Raw genomic sequence first — 19,430 nt, forward strand, 5'->3', positions numbered from 1 at the left:
TGGAGAGATAAATAGGGGCAAATTATGCTGGGAATATGTTAATGTGCTGAACGTTACAAAGGGACTGAGCAACAAAACAAACTTAAATCATCTGGTATTTTTGTTAGAGAAATGATATCAAATGCTAATATATGTCTTTTTTTAGGGATTTGTAAGAAGGGTGAGGAGAAGAGAAATTCAGAGAGTTGGGGGAATTGGGTGAAAGTGGTAAAAGCAGAAAAAGACTGAAAGGAAGAGGAAGGAAAATGTGGTGTGGTGGGGAACAGAATTTTGGGGGTTGCTGGTCATCATCATCATTATTATTATTATTATTACTTATCCTATCCTGCCTTGACTACTGTATCAGCCTCTTTGCTGACCTCCTGCCACTTACCACTCCACTCCTTACTGCTGTGGAAGTGGATGGGCAACCACTGGAGGAGTGGGGAAACGTGAACTGAACTTTGTTTAGAAAAATGATCCTGGCAGCAAAGTGAAGTATGCTTCAGGGGAGTGGGGAGAGACAAGAGACAACAGACAGGGAGGTCAGCGAGGAGGCTGATGCAGTAATTCATTCATTCTTTCAATCATATTTATTTATCATATTTATTGAGCGCTTACTATGTGCAGAGCACTGTACTAGGCACTTGGGAAATACAAGTCGGCAGCATAGAGAGACGGTCCCTACCCAACAACGGGCTCGCAGTCTAGAAAGGGGAGATAGACTACCATCCTTTCCTTCTCGCAAGCTCGCAACCTTGGTGTCATCCTCGACTCCGCTCTCTCGTTCACACCACAAATCCAATCTGTCACCAAAACCTGCCTGTCTCACCTCCGCAACATCGCCAAGATCCGCCCTTTCCTCTCCATCCAAACGGCTACCTTGCTGGCTCAATCTCTCATCCTATCCCGACTGGATTACTGCATCAGCTTCCTCTCTGATCTCCCATCCTCCTGTCTCTCCCCACTTCAGTATATACTTCACTCTGCTGCCCGGATTATCTTTGTGCAGAAACGCTCTGGGCATGTTACTCCCCTCCTCAAAAATCTCCAGTGGCTGCCTATCAACCTACGAATCAAGCAAAAACTCCTCACTTTCAGCTTCAAGGCTGTCCATCCCCTCACCCCGTTCTACCTCACCTCCCTTCTCTCCCTCTCCTGCCCAGCCCGCACCCTCCGCTCCTCTGCCTCTAACCTCTTCACTGTACCTCATTCTCGCCTGTCCCACCGTCGACTCCCGGCCCACATCCTTCCCCTGGCTTGGAATGCCCTCCCTCCACACATCCGCCAAGCTAGCTCTCTTCCTCCCTTCAACGCCCTACTGAGAGCTCACCTCCTCCAGGAGGCCTTCCCAGACTTAGCCCCCTTTTTCCTCTCCTCCTCCCCATCTCCCCCACCTCCTTCCCCTCCCCACAGCACCTGTATATATATTTGTACAGATTTATAACCCTATCTATTTTACTTGTACATATTTACTATTTATTTTGTTAATAATATGCATATAGCTTTAATTCTATTTGTTCTGACGATTTTGACACCTGTCTCCATGTTTTGTTTTGTTGTCTGTCTCCCCCTTCTAGACTGTGAGCCCGTTGGTGGGTAGGGACCGTCTCTATATGTTGCCGACTTGTACTTTCCAAGCGCTTAGTACAGTGCTGTGCACACAGTAAGCACTCGATAAATACGATTGAATGAATGAATGAATACATAGACAACAAAACAAAACATGTAGACAGCTGTCAAAATAGTCAGAGCCAATAGGGTTATAACTATATGCACATCATTGACAAAATAAATAGAATAGTAAATATGTTCAAGTAAAATAAATAGAGTAATAAATCTGTACAAATATATACAAGTGCTGTGGGGAGGGGAAGGAGGTAGGGTTGGGGGGGATGGGGAGGAGGAGAGGGAAAAGGGGGCTCAGTCTGGGAAGGCCTCCTGTAATCAAGGCGGGAGATGAGGCCTTCCCAGACTAAGCCCCACTATTCCTCATCTCCCACTCCCTCTGTATCATCCTGACCTGTTCCCTTTGCTCTTCTCCCCTCTTCCAATACCACAGCACTTATGTATATATTTGTAATTTTATTTATTTGTATTGATGTCTGTCTCCCCACCTCTAGGCTCAGCTCATTGTGGGCAGGGATTATTTACTGTTATATTGTACTTTCCCAAATTCTTAGTATAGTGCTGTGCACACAGTAAGGGCTTAATAAATACGATTGAATGAATTAGTGCTTGGATTGGCAACCCCTGGAATTATGTTCCCTACCAAACCCCATTTTCCAATCCTACAGCACTTATGTACGTAGCCATAATTTATTTTAACATCTTTTTCTCCCTCTACAGTGTAAGTTCCTTGTGGGTAGGGAAACATATCTAGCAACTGTTATTCTGTACTCTCCCAAATGACAAACACAATAAACACTCAGTAAATATGATGGATTGATTGGTTGATGAGAAGAGATGAGAAGAGGTTGGCACATTACTCACCAATGGCCCCTGATCAGGCTGATCTTACCTCTTTTGGTCCTAGCTCCGCTTCTTGCCCTCAGATTCACTGACATGCTACCTTTTCCTATATCATTCTCAATTATCCCCGGGTTCCAGAGAATTGCCTCAGTTATTCTGGTCTCAGTCACTCTGGTCTCCATTACGACCTGAGCATCCTAGGTTTTTGTGGGTTTTTTTTTAATTTCGAAATACCATGTTGTCATCTGAGAGACTGGGGGTTAGCCAGGCCCCTTGGGGTACCTCCCAAGAGAGGATTGGGTAGTTGGGTTTTTTATGGAGTTCGTGGTTGGGTTAAAACTGACTCATGTAGTTTTGTCCTCTGGTTTCAATTTGTAGTGCTGTGGCTTGTGTATTTAAAAAAACATTCCTTCTGAGAAGCAGCGTGGCTTAGTTGAAAGAGCACGGGCTTGGGAGTTAGAGGTCATGGGTTCTAATCCCGGCTACACCACTTGTCAGCTGTGTGACTTAGGGGAAGTCACTTAACTTCTCTGTGCCTGAGTTCCCTCATCCGTAAAATGGGGATTAAGACTGTGAGCTCCATGTGGGACAACGTGATTACCTTGTATCACCCCCCAATGCTTAGAACAGTGCTTGGCACATGGTAAGCACTTAAAAAATACCATTATTATTATTATATGTTCAATGTCTGCAGTGTATACTCTTGCATGTACAAACCAAGCAAAAACTCCTCACTCTTGGATTGGCTTCAAGGCTCTCCATCACCTCACCCCCTCCTACCTCACCTCCCTTCACTCCTTCTTCAGCCCAGCCCGCATGCTCCGCTCCTCTGCCACTAACCTCCTCACTGTGCTTCATTCTCCCCTGTCCCGCCGTCAACCCCCGGCCTACATCCTACCTCTGCCCTGGAATGCCCTCCCTCCACACATCCGCCAAGCTAGCTCTCTTCCTCCCTTCAAAGCCCTACTGAGAGCTCACCTCCTCCAGGAGGCCTTCCCAGAGAGAGACCCCCTGTTTTTCCTCTCCTCCTCCGCTCCCCATCACCCCTCCTCTCTGCTCTACCCTCTTCCGCTCCCAATAGCACTTGTATATATTTGTACATATTTATTACTCTATTTTATTTGTACATATTTATTACTCAATTTATTTTATCAATGATGTGTATATAACTATACTTCTATTTATTATGATGTACTGACACCTGTCTACTTGTTTTGTTGTCTGTCTCCCCCTTATAGACTGCGAGCCTGTTGTTGGGTAGGGAACATCTCTGTTGACGATTTGTACTTTCCAAGCGCTTAGTACAGTGCTCTGCACACAGTAAGCGCTCAATAAATATGATTGAATGAATGAATGAATGAATGAACGAATCTCATTCAGTGTACCTGTTTATGGGTAATTGTGTTTTTGAATAGTTGAGTTTGATGGCTAGGTTTGTAGGAGACGTGTGTAGGGGGGCATCACATCACCCTCTGTATGTGGGGTGGGGGGAAGAGAGAGAGAAAGAGAGGAGAGAGAGACTCGTTGTGGGCAGCAAACCCTGCCCTCTCCCTGACTTTCCCATCACTGTAGACAGCACTACTATCCTTCCTGTCTCACAAGCCCGCAACCTTGGTGTCGTCCTCGAATCCGCTCTCTCGTTCACCCCTCACATCCAATCCATCACCAAAACTTGCTGGTCTCACCTCTGCAACATCACCAAGATCCACCCTTTCCTCTCCATCCAAACCGCCACCCTGCTCATTCAATCTATCCTATCCCAACTGGATGACTGCATCGGCCTCCTCTCTGATCTCCCATCCTCCTGTCTCTCCCCACTTCAGTCTATATTTCACGCTGCTGCCCAGATCATCTTTGTGCAGAAACGCTCTGGGCATGTCACTCCCCTCCTCATAAATCTCCAGTGGCTGTCTGTCAACCTACGCATCAGGCAAAAACTCCTCACTCTCGGCTTCAAGGCTGTCCATCACCTCACCCCCTCCCACCTCCCCTCCCTTCTGTCCTTCTCCAGCCCAGCCCGCACCCTCCGCTCCTCTGACCTCCTCACTGTTCTCACCTGTCCCGCCATCGACCCCCCGGGACCACGTCCTCCCCCTGGCCTGGAATGCCCTCCCTCCACACATCCGCCAAGCTAGCTCTCTTCCTCCCTTCAAAGCCCTACTGAGAGCTCACCTCCTCCAAGAGGCCTTCCCACACTGAGCCCCCTTTTTCCTCTCCTCCTCCCCATCCCTCCTGCCCTACCTCCTTCCCCTCCCCACAGCACTTGTATATGTTTGTACAGATTTACTACTGTATTTATTTTACTTGCACATATTCACTATTGTATTTATTTTGTTAATGATGTGCATTTAGCTTTAATTCTATTTGTTCTGACGACTTGACACCTGTCCACATGCTTTGTTTTGTTCTCTGTCTCCCCCTTCTAGACTGTGAGCCCGCTGTTGGGTAGGGACCGTCTCTATACGGTGCCGACTTGTACTTTCCCAAGCGGTTAGTACAGTGCTCTGCACACAGTAAGTGTTCAATAAATACGATTGAATGAATGAATGAAGGTATCTTGTTTATTTTTGTATGGTACTTTCCCAAGCGCTTAGTACAGTGCTCTGCACACAGCAAGCACTCAGTAGGCACAACTGAATGAATGAGGAGAGAGGTTGGGGAGAGAGGGGAGAGGAGGGAGGGAGGAGGGAGAGAGGGAAAGGGGGAGGTGGAGAGAAAGGGAAGAGGGGAGGGGAGGGAGGGAGAAGGGAGAGGGAAAAGGGGAGGGGGAGAGAAAGGGAAGAGGGGAGGGGAGGGGAGGGAGGGAGAGAGAGAAGAGAGGAACAGTGTCCAGCGTCTAGAACAGTGCTTGGCACATAGTAAGCGCTTAACAAATACCGTTAGTATTATTATTATTAGGGGAGGGGGGAGAGGGAAAGGGAGAAGGGAGGAAGAGGAGGGAGAAGGGGGGGGAAGGGAGAGAGGAAGGGGGAGAGAGGAAGGGGGAGAGAGGAGGGAGAGAGAAGGGGAGAGAGAAGAGGGGAGGGGGAGAGGGAGAAGGAAAGGGGGGAGGGAGTAGGAGGGAAAGGGAGGAGAGAGGGAGAAGGGGAGGAGAGGGAGGGAGGGAGAAGGAAAGAGGGAGAGAGAGGGAGAGAGGGAGAAGGAAAGGAGAGAGAGGGAGAAGGAAAGGGGAGAGAGGGAGGGAGAAGGAAAGGGGAGAGAGGGAGGGAGAAGGAAAGGGGGGAGAGAGGGAGGGAGAAGGAAAGGAGAGAGAGGGAGAAGGAAAGGGGAGAGAGGGAGGGAGAAGGAAAGGGGAGAGAGGGAGGGAGAAGGAAAGGGGGGAGGGCGGGAGGGAGAAGGAAAGGGGGGAGGACGGGAGGGAAAGAGGGAGGAGAGGGAGAAGGAGAGAGAGGGAGGAAGGGGGGAGAAGGAGAGGGAGGAAGGGGGGAGGAGAGAGAGGGAGGAAGGGGGAAGAAGGAGAGAGAGGGAGAATGAAAGGGAGAGAGAGGGAGAAGTAGAGGGGGAGAGAGGGAGAAGGAGGGGGAGAGAGGGAGGAGGGGAGAAGGAGAGGAGAGAGAGAGGGAGAAGGGTAGGGGAGAGGGAGAAGGAGAGGAGGGAGAGAGGGAGGAGGGAAAGGGGGTAGAGGGGAGAGAGGGAGGAGGGAGGAGAGAGAGGGAGAAGGAGAGAGAGGGAGAAGGGGAGAGGGGGAGAGAGATGGAGAAGGGGGAGAGAGGGAGAGGGAGGGGCGGAGAGGGAGAGAGAGGTGGGAGGGAGGGAGAAGGAGTGAGTGGGCGGGGGAGAGAGGCGCGCTCCGGGGGACCGCTCCCCCGTCAGCCGCCCACCCTCGGCCTTCCCGCGCGCGGGGGCGGGGGGAGGAGGGAGGAGGGAGGAGGGAGGAGCAACCCCTTGGGGGCGGGGTCCGCGGGGCGGGCGGGCCGGTTTGGGCGGGAGATTTGGTAAGGTCGGCGGGACACCCCCCTCGGCCCGGCCCCGCCGCCGCCAGCCAGCCATGGAGCCCTTGCGGCTGTTCGCCCTCTGCGGCCCGGACCAGCCGCCAAGCCCGCTGCACCGGTAAAACGAACGGGGGAAGGGAGAAGGAAGGGGGGGAAGGAAGGATGGGGGGGAATTGGGGGGAAGGATGGGGGGGCATGGGGGGGCCGGCCCGCCCGCCCGCTCCGACGGGGAGTTTTCCCTTTCATTTGTACCTCACCCCGGGCGGGCCCCAGGCCTCCTGCCCGCCCCCTCTCCCCCCGCCAGCCCGCCCAACTTCCAACAGTGCAGGTCACTCGTTCACCCCAACCCGCCCCCCCCCGCCCCGCATTGCCCTCAAAATAATAACGATGGCGTTTATTAAGCGCTTGCTATGTGCCAAGCACTGTTCTAAGCGCCGGGGAGGTGACAAGGGGATCAGGTTGTCCCACGGGGGGCTCACAGTCTTCGTCCCCATTTTACAGACGAGGGACCTGAGGCCCAGAGAAGTGAAGTGAGCCCCCTCTTTCCTCTTCCCCATCCCCCCCGCCCTACCTCCTTCCCCTCCCCACAGCACCTGTATATATAATAATAATAATGATGGCATTTGTTAAGCGCTTACTACGTGCAAAGCACTGTTCTAAGCGCTGGGGAGGATACAAGGTGATCAGGCCGTCCCACATGGGGCCCACGGCCTTCAGCCCCATTTTACAGATGAGGGAACTGAGGCACAGAGAAACTAGGTGACTTGCCCAAAGTCACACAGCTGACAATTGGCGGAGCCGGAATTTGAACCCATGACCCCTGACTCCCAAGCCCGGGCTCTTTCCATTGAGCCACGCTGCTTCTCTATGCTTATACAGATTTATTACCCTATTTATTTTACTTGTGCATATTTACTATTCTATTTATTTTGTTAATGGCGTGCATCTAGTTTTCTCTTTATTCTGATAACACCTGTCCCCAAGTTTTGTTGTCTGTCTCCGCCCTCTAGATTGTGAACCCGTTGTTGGATAGGGACCGTCTCTAGATGTTACCGACTTGTACTTCCCAAGCGCTTAGTCCAGTGCTCTGCACACAGTAAGCGCTCAATAAATACAATTGAATGAAGTGACTTGCCCACAGTCACACAGCTGGCAGTTGGCGGAGCCGGGGTTTGAACCCATGACCTCTGACTCCAAAGCCCGGGCTCTTTCCACTGAGTCACGCTGCTAATCCAGGTGGGCTGTCCTACCTACATCCTCCCCAAACCCAGGCGTCCTGGTCCACGGTGAGTGGTGGCTGGAGATAACCTTTCCCCCCACCCCTCCACCTCCAGGAAGCCCTCCAGCGCCTCAGAGCCTCCTCACTTCTCCCTGACCTTGCCTGACCCCTTACCCTCGGTGTTGGTGGTCTTCGCCCTGGGAGATTGGTCCTTGTGCCCCGGGGGAGCCGAAGCGCAGGTGATTGGAGCCAGTGGCAAGTCAACTCGCCTGGGCATCCTCTCCGAGCAAACGAGGTAACCACCGCATTACGGGGCAGGATTCTGCGAGACAAGTGGACTGGACACCCGCCTTTTAGCAGCTGGGCAAATCTGAGGTCCAGACGTACAGTGCAATTATTATAATTTCATTTGTTAAGCTCTTACTACGGGCAAAACACTGTACTGAACTCTGGGGTGGATACAAGCAAATCGGGCTGGACCCATTCCCTGGCCCCCGTGGGGCTCACAGTCTCAATCCCCGTTTTATGGATGGGGAAACTGAGGCCCGGAGAAGTGAAGTGACTTGCCCAAGATCACACAGCAGGCAAGTGGCAGGGTGGGATTGGAACCCACAACCTCTGACGCTCAGGCCTGTGCTCTATAATAATAATAATGATGGTATTTGTTAAATAAGGTATTTAGTTCTGGACTGTGAGCCCGCTGTTGGGTAGGGACTGTCTCTATGTGTTGCCGACTTGTACTTCCCAAGCGCTTAGTACAGTGCTCTGCACACAGTAAGCGCTCAATAAATACGATTGATTAAGCGCTTACTATGTGCAAAGCACTGTTCTAAGTGCTGGGGGATACAAGGTGATCAGGTTGTCCCACATGGGGCTCACAGTCTTAATTCCCGTTTTACGGACGAGGGAACTGAGGCCCGGAGAAGTGAAGTGACTTGCCCAAGATCACACAGTAGGCAAGTGGCAGAGTGGGATTGGAACCCACAACCTCTGACGCCCAGGCCTGTGCTCTATAATAATAATAATGATGATGGTATTTGTTAAATAAGGTATTTATTTCTAGACTGTGAGCCCGCTGTTGGGTAGGGACTGTCTCTATGTGTTGCCGACTTGTACTTCCCAAGCGCTTAGTACAGTGCTCTGCACACAGTAAGCGCTCAATAAATACGATTGATTGCTTGATTGATTAAGCGCTTACTATGTGCAAAGCACTGTTCTAAGTGCTGGGGGATACAAGGTGATCAGGTTGTCCCACGTGGGGCTCACAGTCTTAATCCCCATTTTACAGATGAAGGAACTGAGGCACAGAGAAGTTAAGTGACTTCCCCAAAGTCACACAGCTGACAATTGGCGGAGCCAGGATTTGAACCCATGACCGCTGGCTCCCAAGCCCTTGCTCTTTCCACCATGTCATGCTGCTTCTCATATCTTCATATCCCCCTTAACTTCCTTCCCCTTTCTGTAAGTTAAGTGAAGCAGCATGGTGGAAAAAGCAACGGCCTCAAGAGTCAGAGGACCTGGGTTCTAATTTCTGCCCTGCCACTTGCCATTGTGTGACCTTGAGCAAGTCACTTTACTTCTTTGGGCCTCAGTTACCTCACCTGTAAAATGGGGATTAGATACCTTTTCGCCCTCCTGCTTAGACTGTGAGCTTCATTTGGGACAGGGACTGCATTCAATCTGATGACTTTGTAACTACCCCAGTGTGTAGAACAGTGCTTGACACATAGTAAGCGCTTAACAAATGCCATCATTATTATTGTAGTAAGCACTTACCAAATACTATTATTACTATTACTACCATGTCTGCCTCCCAAACTTTATTGTAAGCTCCTTGAAGGCATAATAATAATAATGGCATTTGTTAAGTGCTTACTATGTGCAAAGCACTGTTCTAAGCGCTGGGGGGGAAACAAGGTGATCAGGTTGTCCCACGTGGGGCTCACAGTCTTAATCCCCATTTTACAGGTGAGGTAACTGAGGCTCAGAGAAGTTAAGTGACTTTCCCAAGGTCACACAGCAGACATGTGGCGGAGCTGGGATTAGAACCCGTGACCTCTGGCTCCCAAGCCCGTGCTCTTTCCACTGAGCCATGCTGCTTCTCTAGTGTCTAGTAGACACAAATCATGTCTACTAGACTGTAGACTATAAGGTCATTGTGAACAGGTAACGTATCTACCAATCAGTCAATCAATCAATCAATCGTATTTATTGAGCGCTTACTGTGTGCAGAGCACTGTACTAGCGCTTGGGAACTACAAGTTGGCAACATATAAAGACAGTCCCTACCCAACAGTGGGCTCACAGTCTAAAAGGGGGAGACAGAGAACAAAACCAAACATACTAACAAAATAAAATAAATAGAATAGATATGTACAAGCAAAATAAATAGAGTAATAAATATGTACAAACATATATACATATATACAGGTGCTGTGGGGAAGGGAAGGAGGTAAGATGGGGGGGATGGAGAGAGGGACGAGGGGGAGAGGAAGGAAGGGGCTACCAACTCTGTTATAGTGCATTCTCCTGAGCATTTAGTACAGTGCTCTGCACACTGCGTTCAGTAAATATAATTGATTGATTGCCAGCTCTTGTGATTGCCATAGTGCTTAGCACAGTGCTCTGTGCACAATAGGGGCTCAGTAAGTACTATTGGTTTTCATGGGAAGTAAGAGAATGGAGGTGGCATGAGGAAGCAAGCTGAACTCTGCTCCGCTGACTCCCTGAAGCTCCGGACTTCCCTGTCTGTCTCCTGCAGGTGTCTTCTCTGGGAGGGGGATCCCTCTAAGCCCCCCGGTGGGGCAGCCGGCTCCTGGGGCTACCAGCTACAAGTACGAGGTCAGGTGAGTTGCCTTCCTTCCTTCTTCTTCCTTCTTCTTCTTCTCCTCCTCCTCCTCCTCCACCTCCCCTCCTCCCCCTCCCCCCCTCCTCCTCCCCCTTCTTCCTCTTCCTTCCTCCTTCTTCCTCTTCCTTCTTCCTCTTCCTTCCTCCTTCCTCTTCCTTCTTCCTCTTCCTTCCTCCTTCTTCCTCTTCCTTCCTCCTTCTTCCTCTTCCTTCCTCCTTCTTTCTCTTCCTTCTTCCTCTTCCTTCCTCCTTCTTCTTCCTTCCTCTTCCTTCCTCCTTCTTCCTCTTCCTTCCTCCTTTTCTTCCTCTTCTTTCCTCCTTCTTCCTTCTTCCTCTTCCTCCTTCTTCCTCTTCCTTCCTCCTTCCTCCTCTTCCTTCCTCCTTCTTCCTCTTCCTTCTTCCTTCCTCTTCCTTCCTCCTTCTTCCTTCCTCCTTCCTCTTCCTTCTTCCTCCTTCTTCCTCTTCCTTCCTCCTTCTTCCTCCTTCTTCTTCCTCCTCCTCCTTTCTTCTGGAATCCCAGGGCCTGCTCCCCTGTCTCAGTCCTTGCACCTCTCCTCTCCTGTCACCTAGGTATCTCAGGTGTCCGGCTTCTCCACCTTGGCTCCCCTTCCAAAACTTAAGATCCTTTTCTCCTTCCTTGCAGGAAGTCTCGAGGCCGGAGTGCCCCCCTGCAGACAAACGTCGTCGCCATTTTCAGGAAAAAGAGGAAGGCGGGGAGGAGAACACATGTCCCAATGTCCGGCCAGCTCCCCGCCTGCGGGGCAGGTGCCGCAAACCACCCGTTTCCCGCCCAAGGAAGTGCAGCACCGATGTGGAAGCGTCAGGTGACTGGGCCGGGGGATGGGTGGGTGGAATAGGGGGGTCGGGGGTTTGAGGGATTGGGACTTTGAATGGGGAAAGCCAGAGACTAGGGGGCACGAAATGGGGATCTCAGGAGGAAGAGGAAGGAGCTGATCCTTCTGTGTCTTGATCTCTGTAGCTCCCAGTGCCCGCTGGGGTCATACTTTGTGCCCTGTGAAGGAGGGGATGGCAGTACTGATTGGGGGCCAGGGCGCTCACCTGCAGTTTTGCAAGGATGCCATGTGGAAATTGAACACAAGTAAGTACAGTGGATTCTAGGAAGGCTGAGAAGCTTTGTCAGGGTTGGGGAGTAAGACTCCTGCCTGGACTTGGGGGCCAGAGTCAGAAAGAAGATAACCTGTTCTGCTCTCTCCCCAGTGGATGAGTCCTGGGCCCCCGCGGAGACCCTGACTGCCGGTCCCCGGCCGGAGAGCCGCACGGGTCACACGGCGACTTTTGACCCCAACACGGGCCGGGTTTACGTATTTGGCGGCTCTAAGAACAGGAAGTGGTTCAATGATGTCCATATCCTGGACACCAAGACCTGGGGCTGGGCCACTGTGGAGGTGAGGATGGGGGCAGGGAGGGGGCCAAATTTTCGCCCTGGTCAAGCAGTGTGGCTCAGTGGGAGGAGCACGGGCTTTGGAGTTAGAGGTCATGGGTTCGAATGTCGGCTCTGCCAATTGTCAGCTATGTGACTTTGGGAAAGTCACTTCTCTGTGCCTCAGTTACTTCATGTGTAAAATGGGGATTAAGACTGCGAGCCCCCTGTGGGACAACCTGATCACCTTGTAACCTCCCCAGTGCTTAAAACAGTGCTTTGCACATAGTAAGGGGTTAATAAACGCCACCATTATTATTATTATTTGGAGTCAGAGGTCATGGGTTCAAACCCCGGCTCCACCAACTGTCAGCTGTGTGACTTTGGGAAAGCACTTAACTTCTCTGTGCCTCAGTGACCTCATCTGTAAAATGGGGATTAAGACTGTGAGTCCTCTGTGGGACAACCTGATCACCTTGTAACCTCCCCAGCGCTTAGAACAGTGCTTAATAAATGCCACTATTATTATTATTATCTCTTCTCTCCGGCCCTTCTCCATCCTCTGCAGGCCCAGGGCAAAGTCCCTCCGCTCTCCTATCACAGCAGCTGGTTGTTCCGGGGTGAGCTGTTTGTCTTCGGGGGAGTGACTCCGAGGCCGCACCCCGAGCCTGACGGCTGCAGTGACGGCCTGTATGTCTTCGACCCCCAGGAGCGGATCTGGTACCGGCCCATCGTTCTAGGACAGCCGCCCTGCCCTCGCTCAGGGTGAGGGAACCCATTGACCAAGGGTTTGTGGGCTGGAAAAGGGGTAGGATTTTTCACTCAATTCCACTGAGCCCCAGCCACCCCCAAAGAGGCACTTCCAGGCCTGTCCCTGTGGCATCAGATGCCTGTGTCAGTCAATCAGTGGCATTTATTGGGCGCTTACTGTGTACAGAGCACTGTATTAAGCTTAGTATTGGGTGCTTACTGTGTACAGAGCACTGTACTAAGCTTAGTATTTATTGGGTGCTTACTGTGTACAGAGGACTATACTAAGCTCAGTATTTATTGGGTGCTTACTGTGTACAGAGCACTGTACTAATCTTAGTATTTATTGGGCGCTTACCATGTGCAGAGCATTGTTTTGGGAAAGTACAACACGGCAGAGTTAGTAGACACGTTCCCTAATAATAATAATTATTATTATTTTGGTATTTGTTAAGTGCCTACTATGTGCCAGGCACTGTTCTAAGCACTGGGGTAGATACAAGATAATTGGATTGGACACAGTCCCTGTCCCACGTGAGGCTCACAGTCTCAATCCCCATTTTACAGATGAGGGAACTGAGGGCACAGAGAAGTTAAGGGACTTGCCCAAGGTCACACAGTAGGTAAGTGGTGTTACAGGAATTAGAACCCTGGACCTTCTGACTCCCAGGCTCTATCAAGGAGGGCATGCTGCCTCCCTACTGTGGCTCAGTGGAAAGGGCCTGGGCTTTGGAGTCAGAGGTCATGGGTTCAAATCCTGGCTCCGCCCCTTGTCAGCTGTGTGACTCTGGGCAAGTCACTACACTTCTCTGTGCCTCAGTTACCTCATCTGTAAAATGGGGATTAAGACTGTGAGTCCCCTGTGGGACGTCTGATCACCTTGTAACCTCCCCGGGGCTTAGAACAGTGCTTTGCACATAGTAAGTGCTTAATAAATGCCATCATTATTATTACCCACAGTTAGGTTGCATTCTGCAGGGGAAAGGAGCTAGATGCTTAATGGGTCATTATCCAGAGGGGAGGGAGGGATAACTCAAATGCCAGCAGAGGGGATAATTTCCTGTGTCCCAGGCCCAGGGGGGTAATTTGCCCTCCAAAAAAGGACTTTTTGAAGTGGGATGGAGAGAGAAGACCTCCGCACATCCGGTCTTCTCTCTTCAGCCAGGGCTGAGGGAGAAGAAGGAAGGCTGCTGCTGGAATTCAGGAGCGGTGGGCCCCTGGGCCTGGATCAACCAAGCCCGGCATCCCATTCGTCCACCCTTTTTCCCTTCAGGCATTCGGCCTGCCTACTCCAGAAGAAAGTGTATGTCTTCGGGGGCTGGGATACCCCACTCTGCTTTAAGGACCTCTTCTTGCTGGACTTGGGTGAGCCGTTGGCCCGTCAATTGTTTGTGTTTTTTGGAGTTCTTTTGTGGTATTTGTTAAGTGCTTACAGTGTGCCGGGCACTGTACGGATCTCTTGCTTCTCTGATGCTAACCTTCTCACTGTACCTCTATCTCAGCTATCTCGCCACTGACCTGCATTCATTCATTCAGTCATATTTATTGAGCGCTTATTATGTGCAGAGCACTGTACTAAGCATTTGGGAGAGTACAATGTAAAAATAAAGAGACACATTCCCTGTCTCACCCGCATCCTGCCTCTGGCCTGGTACGCCCTCTCTCCTCATGTCTGACAGACAATTACTCCCCCACCCCCACCCCAAAAGCCTTATTGAAGGCACATCTCCTCCAAAAAGCCTTCCCTAAGTCCTCCTGTCTTCTTTTCCCACTCCCTTCTGAATCGCCCTGACTTTCTCTATTTTTTCACCACCCCCATCCCAGCCCCATACCACTTATGTCTATATTTTCAATTTTTTTATATTAATCTCTGTTTCCCCCTCTAGACTGCAAGTACATTGCGGGCAAGGAATGTGTTGTTTATTGTTGTATTGTACTCTCCCAAGCGCTTAGTACATTCATTCATTCAACCGTATTGAATGCTTACTGTGTGCAGAGCACTGTACTAAGTGCTTGGGAAGTACAGTGCTCCGCACACAGTAGGCACTCAATAAATACTATTGAATGAAAGAATGAATGGGAAGATACAAGGTAGTCAGGTTGTACCCAATCCGTGTCCCACATGGAGCTCACGGTATTAATCCCCATTTTACAGATGAAGTAACTGAGGCACTGAGAGGTTAAGTGATTTGTCCAAGGTCACACAGCAGGCAAGTGGTAGAGCCAGAATTAGAACCCAGGAACTTCTAACTCCCAATCCTTCTATTTACTAAGCCACACTGCTTTATTCATTCACTCATTCAGTTGTATTTATTGAGCACTTACTGTGTGCAGAGCACTGTACTAAGCGCTTGGGAAGTACAAGTTGGCACCATATAGAGACGGTCCCTACCCAAAAGCGGGCTCACAGTCTAGAAGGGGGAGGCAGACAACAAAACATGTGGACAGGTGTCAAGTCATCAGAATAAATAGAAGTAAAGCTAGATGCACATCATTAACAAAATAAATAGAATAGTAAATATGTACAAGTAAAATAAATAGAGTAATAAATCTGTACAAACATATATACAGGTGCTGTGGGGAGGGGAAGGAGGGAGGGCAGGTGGGATGGGGAGGAGGAGAGGAGGCTTTATGTATTGTTATCTCCCCCCTTCTCTCTGTGTCCTTTTAAGAGCCTGCCTCCTTATTTCCACTTAATCCTTGTTTTTTCCCTTCCCCTATCCCACTTACACTGACCGGCCCCCATCTGTTTCAGGACTCATGGAATTCTCTGAAGTGAAGACGGCTGGGACTGGCCCGTCTCCCAGGTGGTGAGGGAAAATCTGGATCGGTGGTTCCTCGGTGGATAGAGGCGTGGGGTGGGCCAGCTGGGACCCTGCAGGGAGAGCCCTGAGGGGTAGCACTGGCTCAGGCAGGGCAGGGTGGAGTGGGATGGTGAAGATGGAGGTGGCGTTGAGGTGGACTTTGACATCTGGTCTGACTCAAAGAGTTGCCCCGAGCTCCCAGGGGTGATCTTCCTTAGCCCCACCCTTGATTCCTGGCCCATCTTTCCCCTCAGCTGGCACGCCGCGGCCCCCGTGTCCAATCGGGGATTCCTGTTGCACGGTGGATACGATGGAGAGCGCGCCCTCGGTGACACTTTCTTCTTCGATTCAGGTATCCCTCAGTGGAGGAAGGGGACCCCACGCTGAAAGGGAGTGTTGCCATCAGTCGATCAGTAGTATTTGTCGAGCGCTTACGGCGTGCAGAGCACTGGACTAAATGCTTGGGAGGGTACGATGTAAACAGGGTTAGACAAGTAGAAAATGAAATTGTTGGTGGGGCACAGATGGGTTGGGGAAGAGGGGGAGGATGGGAAGAAACGACATGGGGAAAATGGTGAGGGGGAAGGGTCACAGAGGAAGAGCCATTCTGTCATCATCATCATCAATCGTATTTATTGAGCGCTTACTATGTGCAGAGCACTGTACTAAGCGCTTGGGAAGTACAAATTGGCAACATATAGAGACAGTCCCTACCCAACAGTGGGCTCACAGTCTGAAAGGGGGAGACAGAGAACAAAACCAAACATACTAACAAAATAAAATAAATAGAATAGATATGTCAGGGGTGAAGACAGCCCTTAGAACAGTGCTTTGCACATAGTAAGCGCTTAATAAATGCTATTAAAAAAAAAAGATGGAAGGAACGGTTCTGAGAGAAGCAGAGGGATAGAAGGGGAAGAGTTCCATCTCACCCTATGTGGGGTGGCGGGTGACATCTTGTTTTTGCAGAGAATGAGGTCTGGACGATCCTCAGCTCCAGTGGCCTGGGCTGCCTGCCCCGGGCTGGGCACACTTTGCTGCCCCTGCCTGGCAGAGGGCCCGGAATGGAGGAGGAAGCCGAGGAGGAGTTGTTGCTCTTCGGCGGAGGTGATAACGAGGGCACCTTCTACTCTGACACCAAGAGATTACCCCTGAGTGCCCTCTCCCTCCCATGAGCCCAAAGGGAGCTCACTCAAGAGAGGGTGGGGAGGGAGGGCAACCTGAGATCACTGGGGCACCAGGGCAGGGGCTGCCAACCTCCTCCCTCCCTTTCTCCATCCTTCCCATCTGCTTGCCAAAGGCTTCGACCCTCAGGATGAGGACAAGAGAGGGGGCAGCTGGCACTGCCAAGGCCGTGCCTGGCTCTCGTGCTGCCCCAGCGGCTGGCTCCTCGTGACTCTGGGAGAGGGCGCCTGGTGCTGATTTCCTTCCCAACCCAACTCCCCATCGCGTGTGCACATCCCTGTGTGTGGCTCTTTATTAAAGACGGAATAACATGTGACTGACGGGAAGAACGCAGCTCTCTTTTCTTGCCCCTCACTCCCCTCCCCGACCGTCTCTACATGTTGCCAGCTTGTACTTCCCAAGCGCTCAGTACAGTGCTCTGCACACAGTAAGCGCTCAATAAATACGATTGATTGATTGATTGACCCTGTTAACAGCCAGGTGGGCTGCGTTCTCTGATTTATTTCTTTTTTTCGCCTTCTTCCCTGAGGAGCCGCGTGGGGAGATGGAGCGGTTGGCTTTTGGTTCCTTCGTTTCCACCAGAGGGCAGGCCGTGGTAATTGATTCTTAGGAAGGAGCTGCTTGTATATTCATTCAATCGTATTTATTGAGCGCTTACTGTGTGCAGAACACTGTACTAAACGCTTGGGAAGTACAAGTCGGCAACATCTAGAGACGGTCCCTACCCAACAGCGCTGGCTCACTGTATATGTATCATCAATCGTATTTATTGAGCGCTTACTGTGTGCAGAGCACTGTACTAAGCGCTTGATGTATCTATAATTCTATTTAGAATCTAGAGAAGCAGTGTGGCTCAGTGGAAAGAGCACGGGCTTTGGAGTCTTTTAGACTGTGAGCCCACTGTTGGGTAGGGACCGTCTCTTTATGTTGCCAACTTGCACTTCCCAAGTGCTTAGTACAGTGCTTTGCACACAGTAAGCGCTCAATAAATACGATTGATTGATTGAGTCAGAGGTCATGGCTTCAAATCCCGGCTCCACCAACTGTCAGCTGTGTGACTCTGGGCAAGTCACTTCACGTCTCTGGGCCTCAGTGACCTCATCTGTAAAATGGGGATTGACTGAACCCCCCCCCGTGGGACAACCTGATCACCTTGTAACCTCCCCAGCGCTTAGAACAGTGCTTTGCACATAGTAAGCGCTTAATAAACGCCATCATTATTCATCTATTTGGATGGTATTGACACCTGTCTACTTTTGTTTTGTTGTCTGTCTCCCCCCTTCTAGACTGTGAGCCCGTTGTTGGGCAGGGACCGTCTCTATCTGTTGTGGAATGGTACTTTCCAAGCGCTTAGTCCAGTGCCCTGCACACAGTAAGCGCTCAGTATATACGATTGAATGAATGCTCTGCACACGGTAAGCGCTCAATAAATACGATTAAATGAATGATTGAAAGAGCCGCCCCCTCCCCACCCCCCTTCTACCTCTCTGGTCTTCTTAAGTTCTCCCCCATGTTCTACCTTTCCCTCTCCTTTCTCCACTAATGATTTTTTTCCCCTCTATGGAATTGAAATGTGGGAATGTGGGAAGCCTTGCCTTTTCCTCTTAGTCCCCTCCACGCACCCAGGAAGCGAGTAGGCTCCTCTGTCTGTCCAGAGGCTGTGAGGGCACTGCATAACTCCTTCCTATAGATACAGCCCCCCTGCCCGCCTAGCCAGTCATCATCATCATCATCAATCGTATTTATTGAGCGCTTACTATGTGCAGAGCACTGTACTAAGCGCTTGGGAAGTACAAATTGGCAACATATAGAGACAGTCCCTACCCAACAGTGGGCTCACAGTCTAAAAGGGGGAGACAGAGAACAAAACCAAACATACTAACGAAATAAAATAAATAGGATAGATATGTACAAGTAAAATAGAGTAATAAATATGTACAAACATATATACATATATACAGGTGCTGTGGGGAAGGGAAGGAGGTAAGATGGGGGGGATGGAGAGGGGGACGAGGGGGACAGGAAGGAAGGGGCTCAGTCAGGGAAGGCCTCCTGGAGGAGGTGAGCTCTCAACAGGGCCTTGAAGGGAGGAAGAGAACTAGCTTGGCGGATGGGCAGAGGGAGGGCATTCCAGGCCCGGGGGAAGACGTGGGCCGGGGGTCGATGGCAGGCGAGAACGAGGGACGGTGAGGAGATTAGCGGCGGAGGAGTGGAGGGTGCGGGCTGGGCTGGAGAAGGAGAGAAGGGAGGATGAGGTAGGAGGGGGCGAGGTGATGGACAGCCTTGAAGCCCAGGGTGAGGAGTTTCTGCCTGATGCGCAGATTGATTGGTAGCCACTGGAGATTTTTGAGGAGGGGAGTAATATGCCCAGAGCGTTTCTGGACAAAGATAATCCGGGCAGCAGCACAGCTCTGCGGACCGTACCCAGGGCCTGTGCCACGACTCCAGTCTCCTGCTGGGACTCTGGCTCCTGCCCACCCTAAGCCGTTGAGCTTCGGCCTAAGGGGTGGCACTCTGGGGCCCTGAGAGGCAAGCCCTGACATGTCGGGAGTGGGGTACTGGGGACCAGGCGAAAACTAGCCAAAAAAACCCCACATGGAGCGTTAACTGAACAGATTCCCGGTATTTGTTCCAAGGCAAGGGACTGAGCAGTTGGAAAAGACGGAAGGCACGATGGAAAGGGGGCCACAGCATGGGTCTCATCAGGACGCCTGGAATTGACTAAGAAAAGCGCTTAGTACAGTGCCCTGCACACAGTAAGCACTCAGTAAATACGATTGAATGAATGAATGGAATATCTGCACCCTGGTCCTCAGTTTCCCAGGTCTTAAGCCTTGCCTGCTGTAAATTGCGGATTATTT

At 50.9% G+C, this 19,430-nt stretch overlaps 1 protein-coding gene across 2 annotated transcripts; it reads left to right on the top strand.

Annotated features, from left to right (window-relative positions):
• Positions 1-6,431: 6,431 nt before the first annotated feature.
• Positions 6,432-16,889, top strand: LOC119943719 (rab9 effector protein with kelch motifs-like). 2 transcript variants are annotated; one of them, XM_038764857.1, is made up of 11 exons: positions 6,432-6,501; positions 7,718-7,897; positions 10,364-10,448; positions 11,093-11,273; positions 11,429-11,548; positions 11,668-11,855; positions 12,399-12,595; positions 13,854-13,945; positions 15,336-15,390; positions 15,639-15,736; positions 16,354-16,889. In XM_038764857.1, exons 1-11 carry the CDS (start codon positions 6,440-6,442, stop codon positions 16,557-16,559), a joined length of 1,464 nt encoding a protein of 487 aa, XP_038620785.1. In that variant the 5' UTR covers positions 6,432-6,439; the 3' UTR covers positions 16,560-16,889. The 2 variants fall into 2 exon arrangements, with proteins under 2 accessions (XP_038620785.1, XP_038620786.1); XM_038764858.1 differs by having other exon boundaries at positions 15,336-15,387.
• Positions 16,890-19,430: the final 2,541 nt, after the last annotated feature.

The sequence above is a fragment of the Tachyglossus aculeatus genome, chromosome 22 (assembly GCF_015852505.1).
Source record: "Tachyglossus aculeatus isolate mTacAcu1 chromosome 22, mTacAcu1.pri, whole genome shotgun sequence".
Taxonomy (NCBI): domain Eukaryota; kingdom Metazoa; phylum Chordata; class Mammalia; order Monotremata; family Tachyglossidae; genus Tachyglossus; species Tachyglossus aculeatus.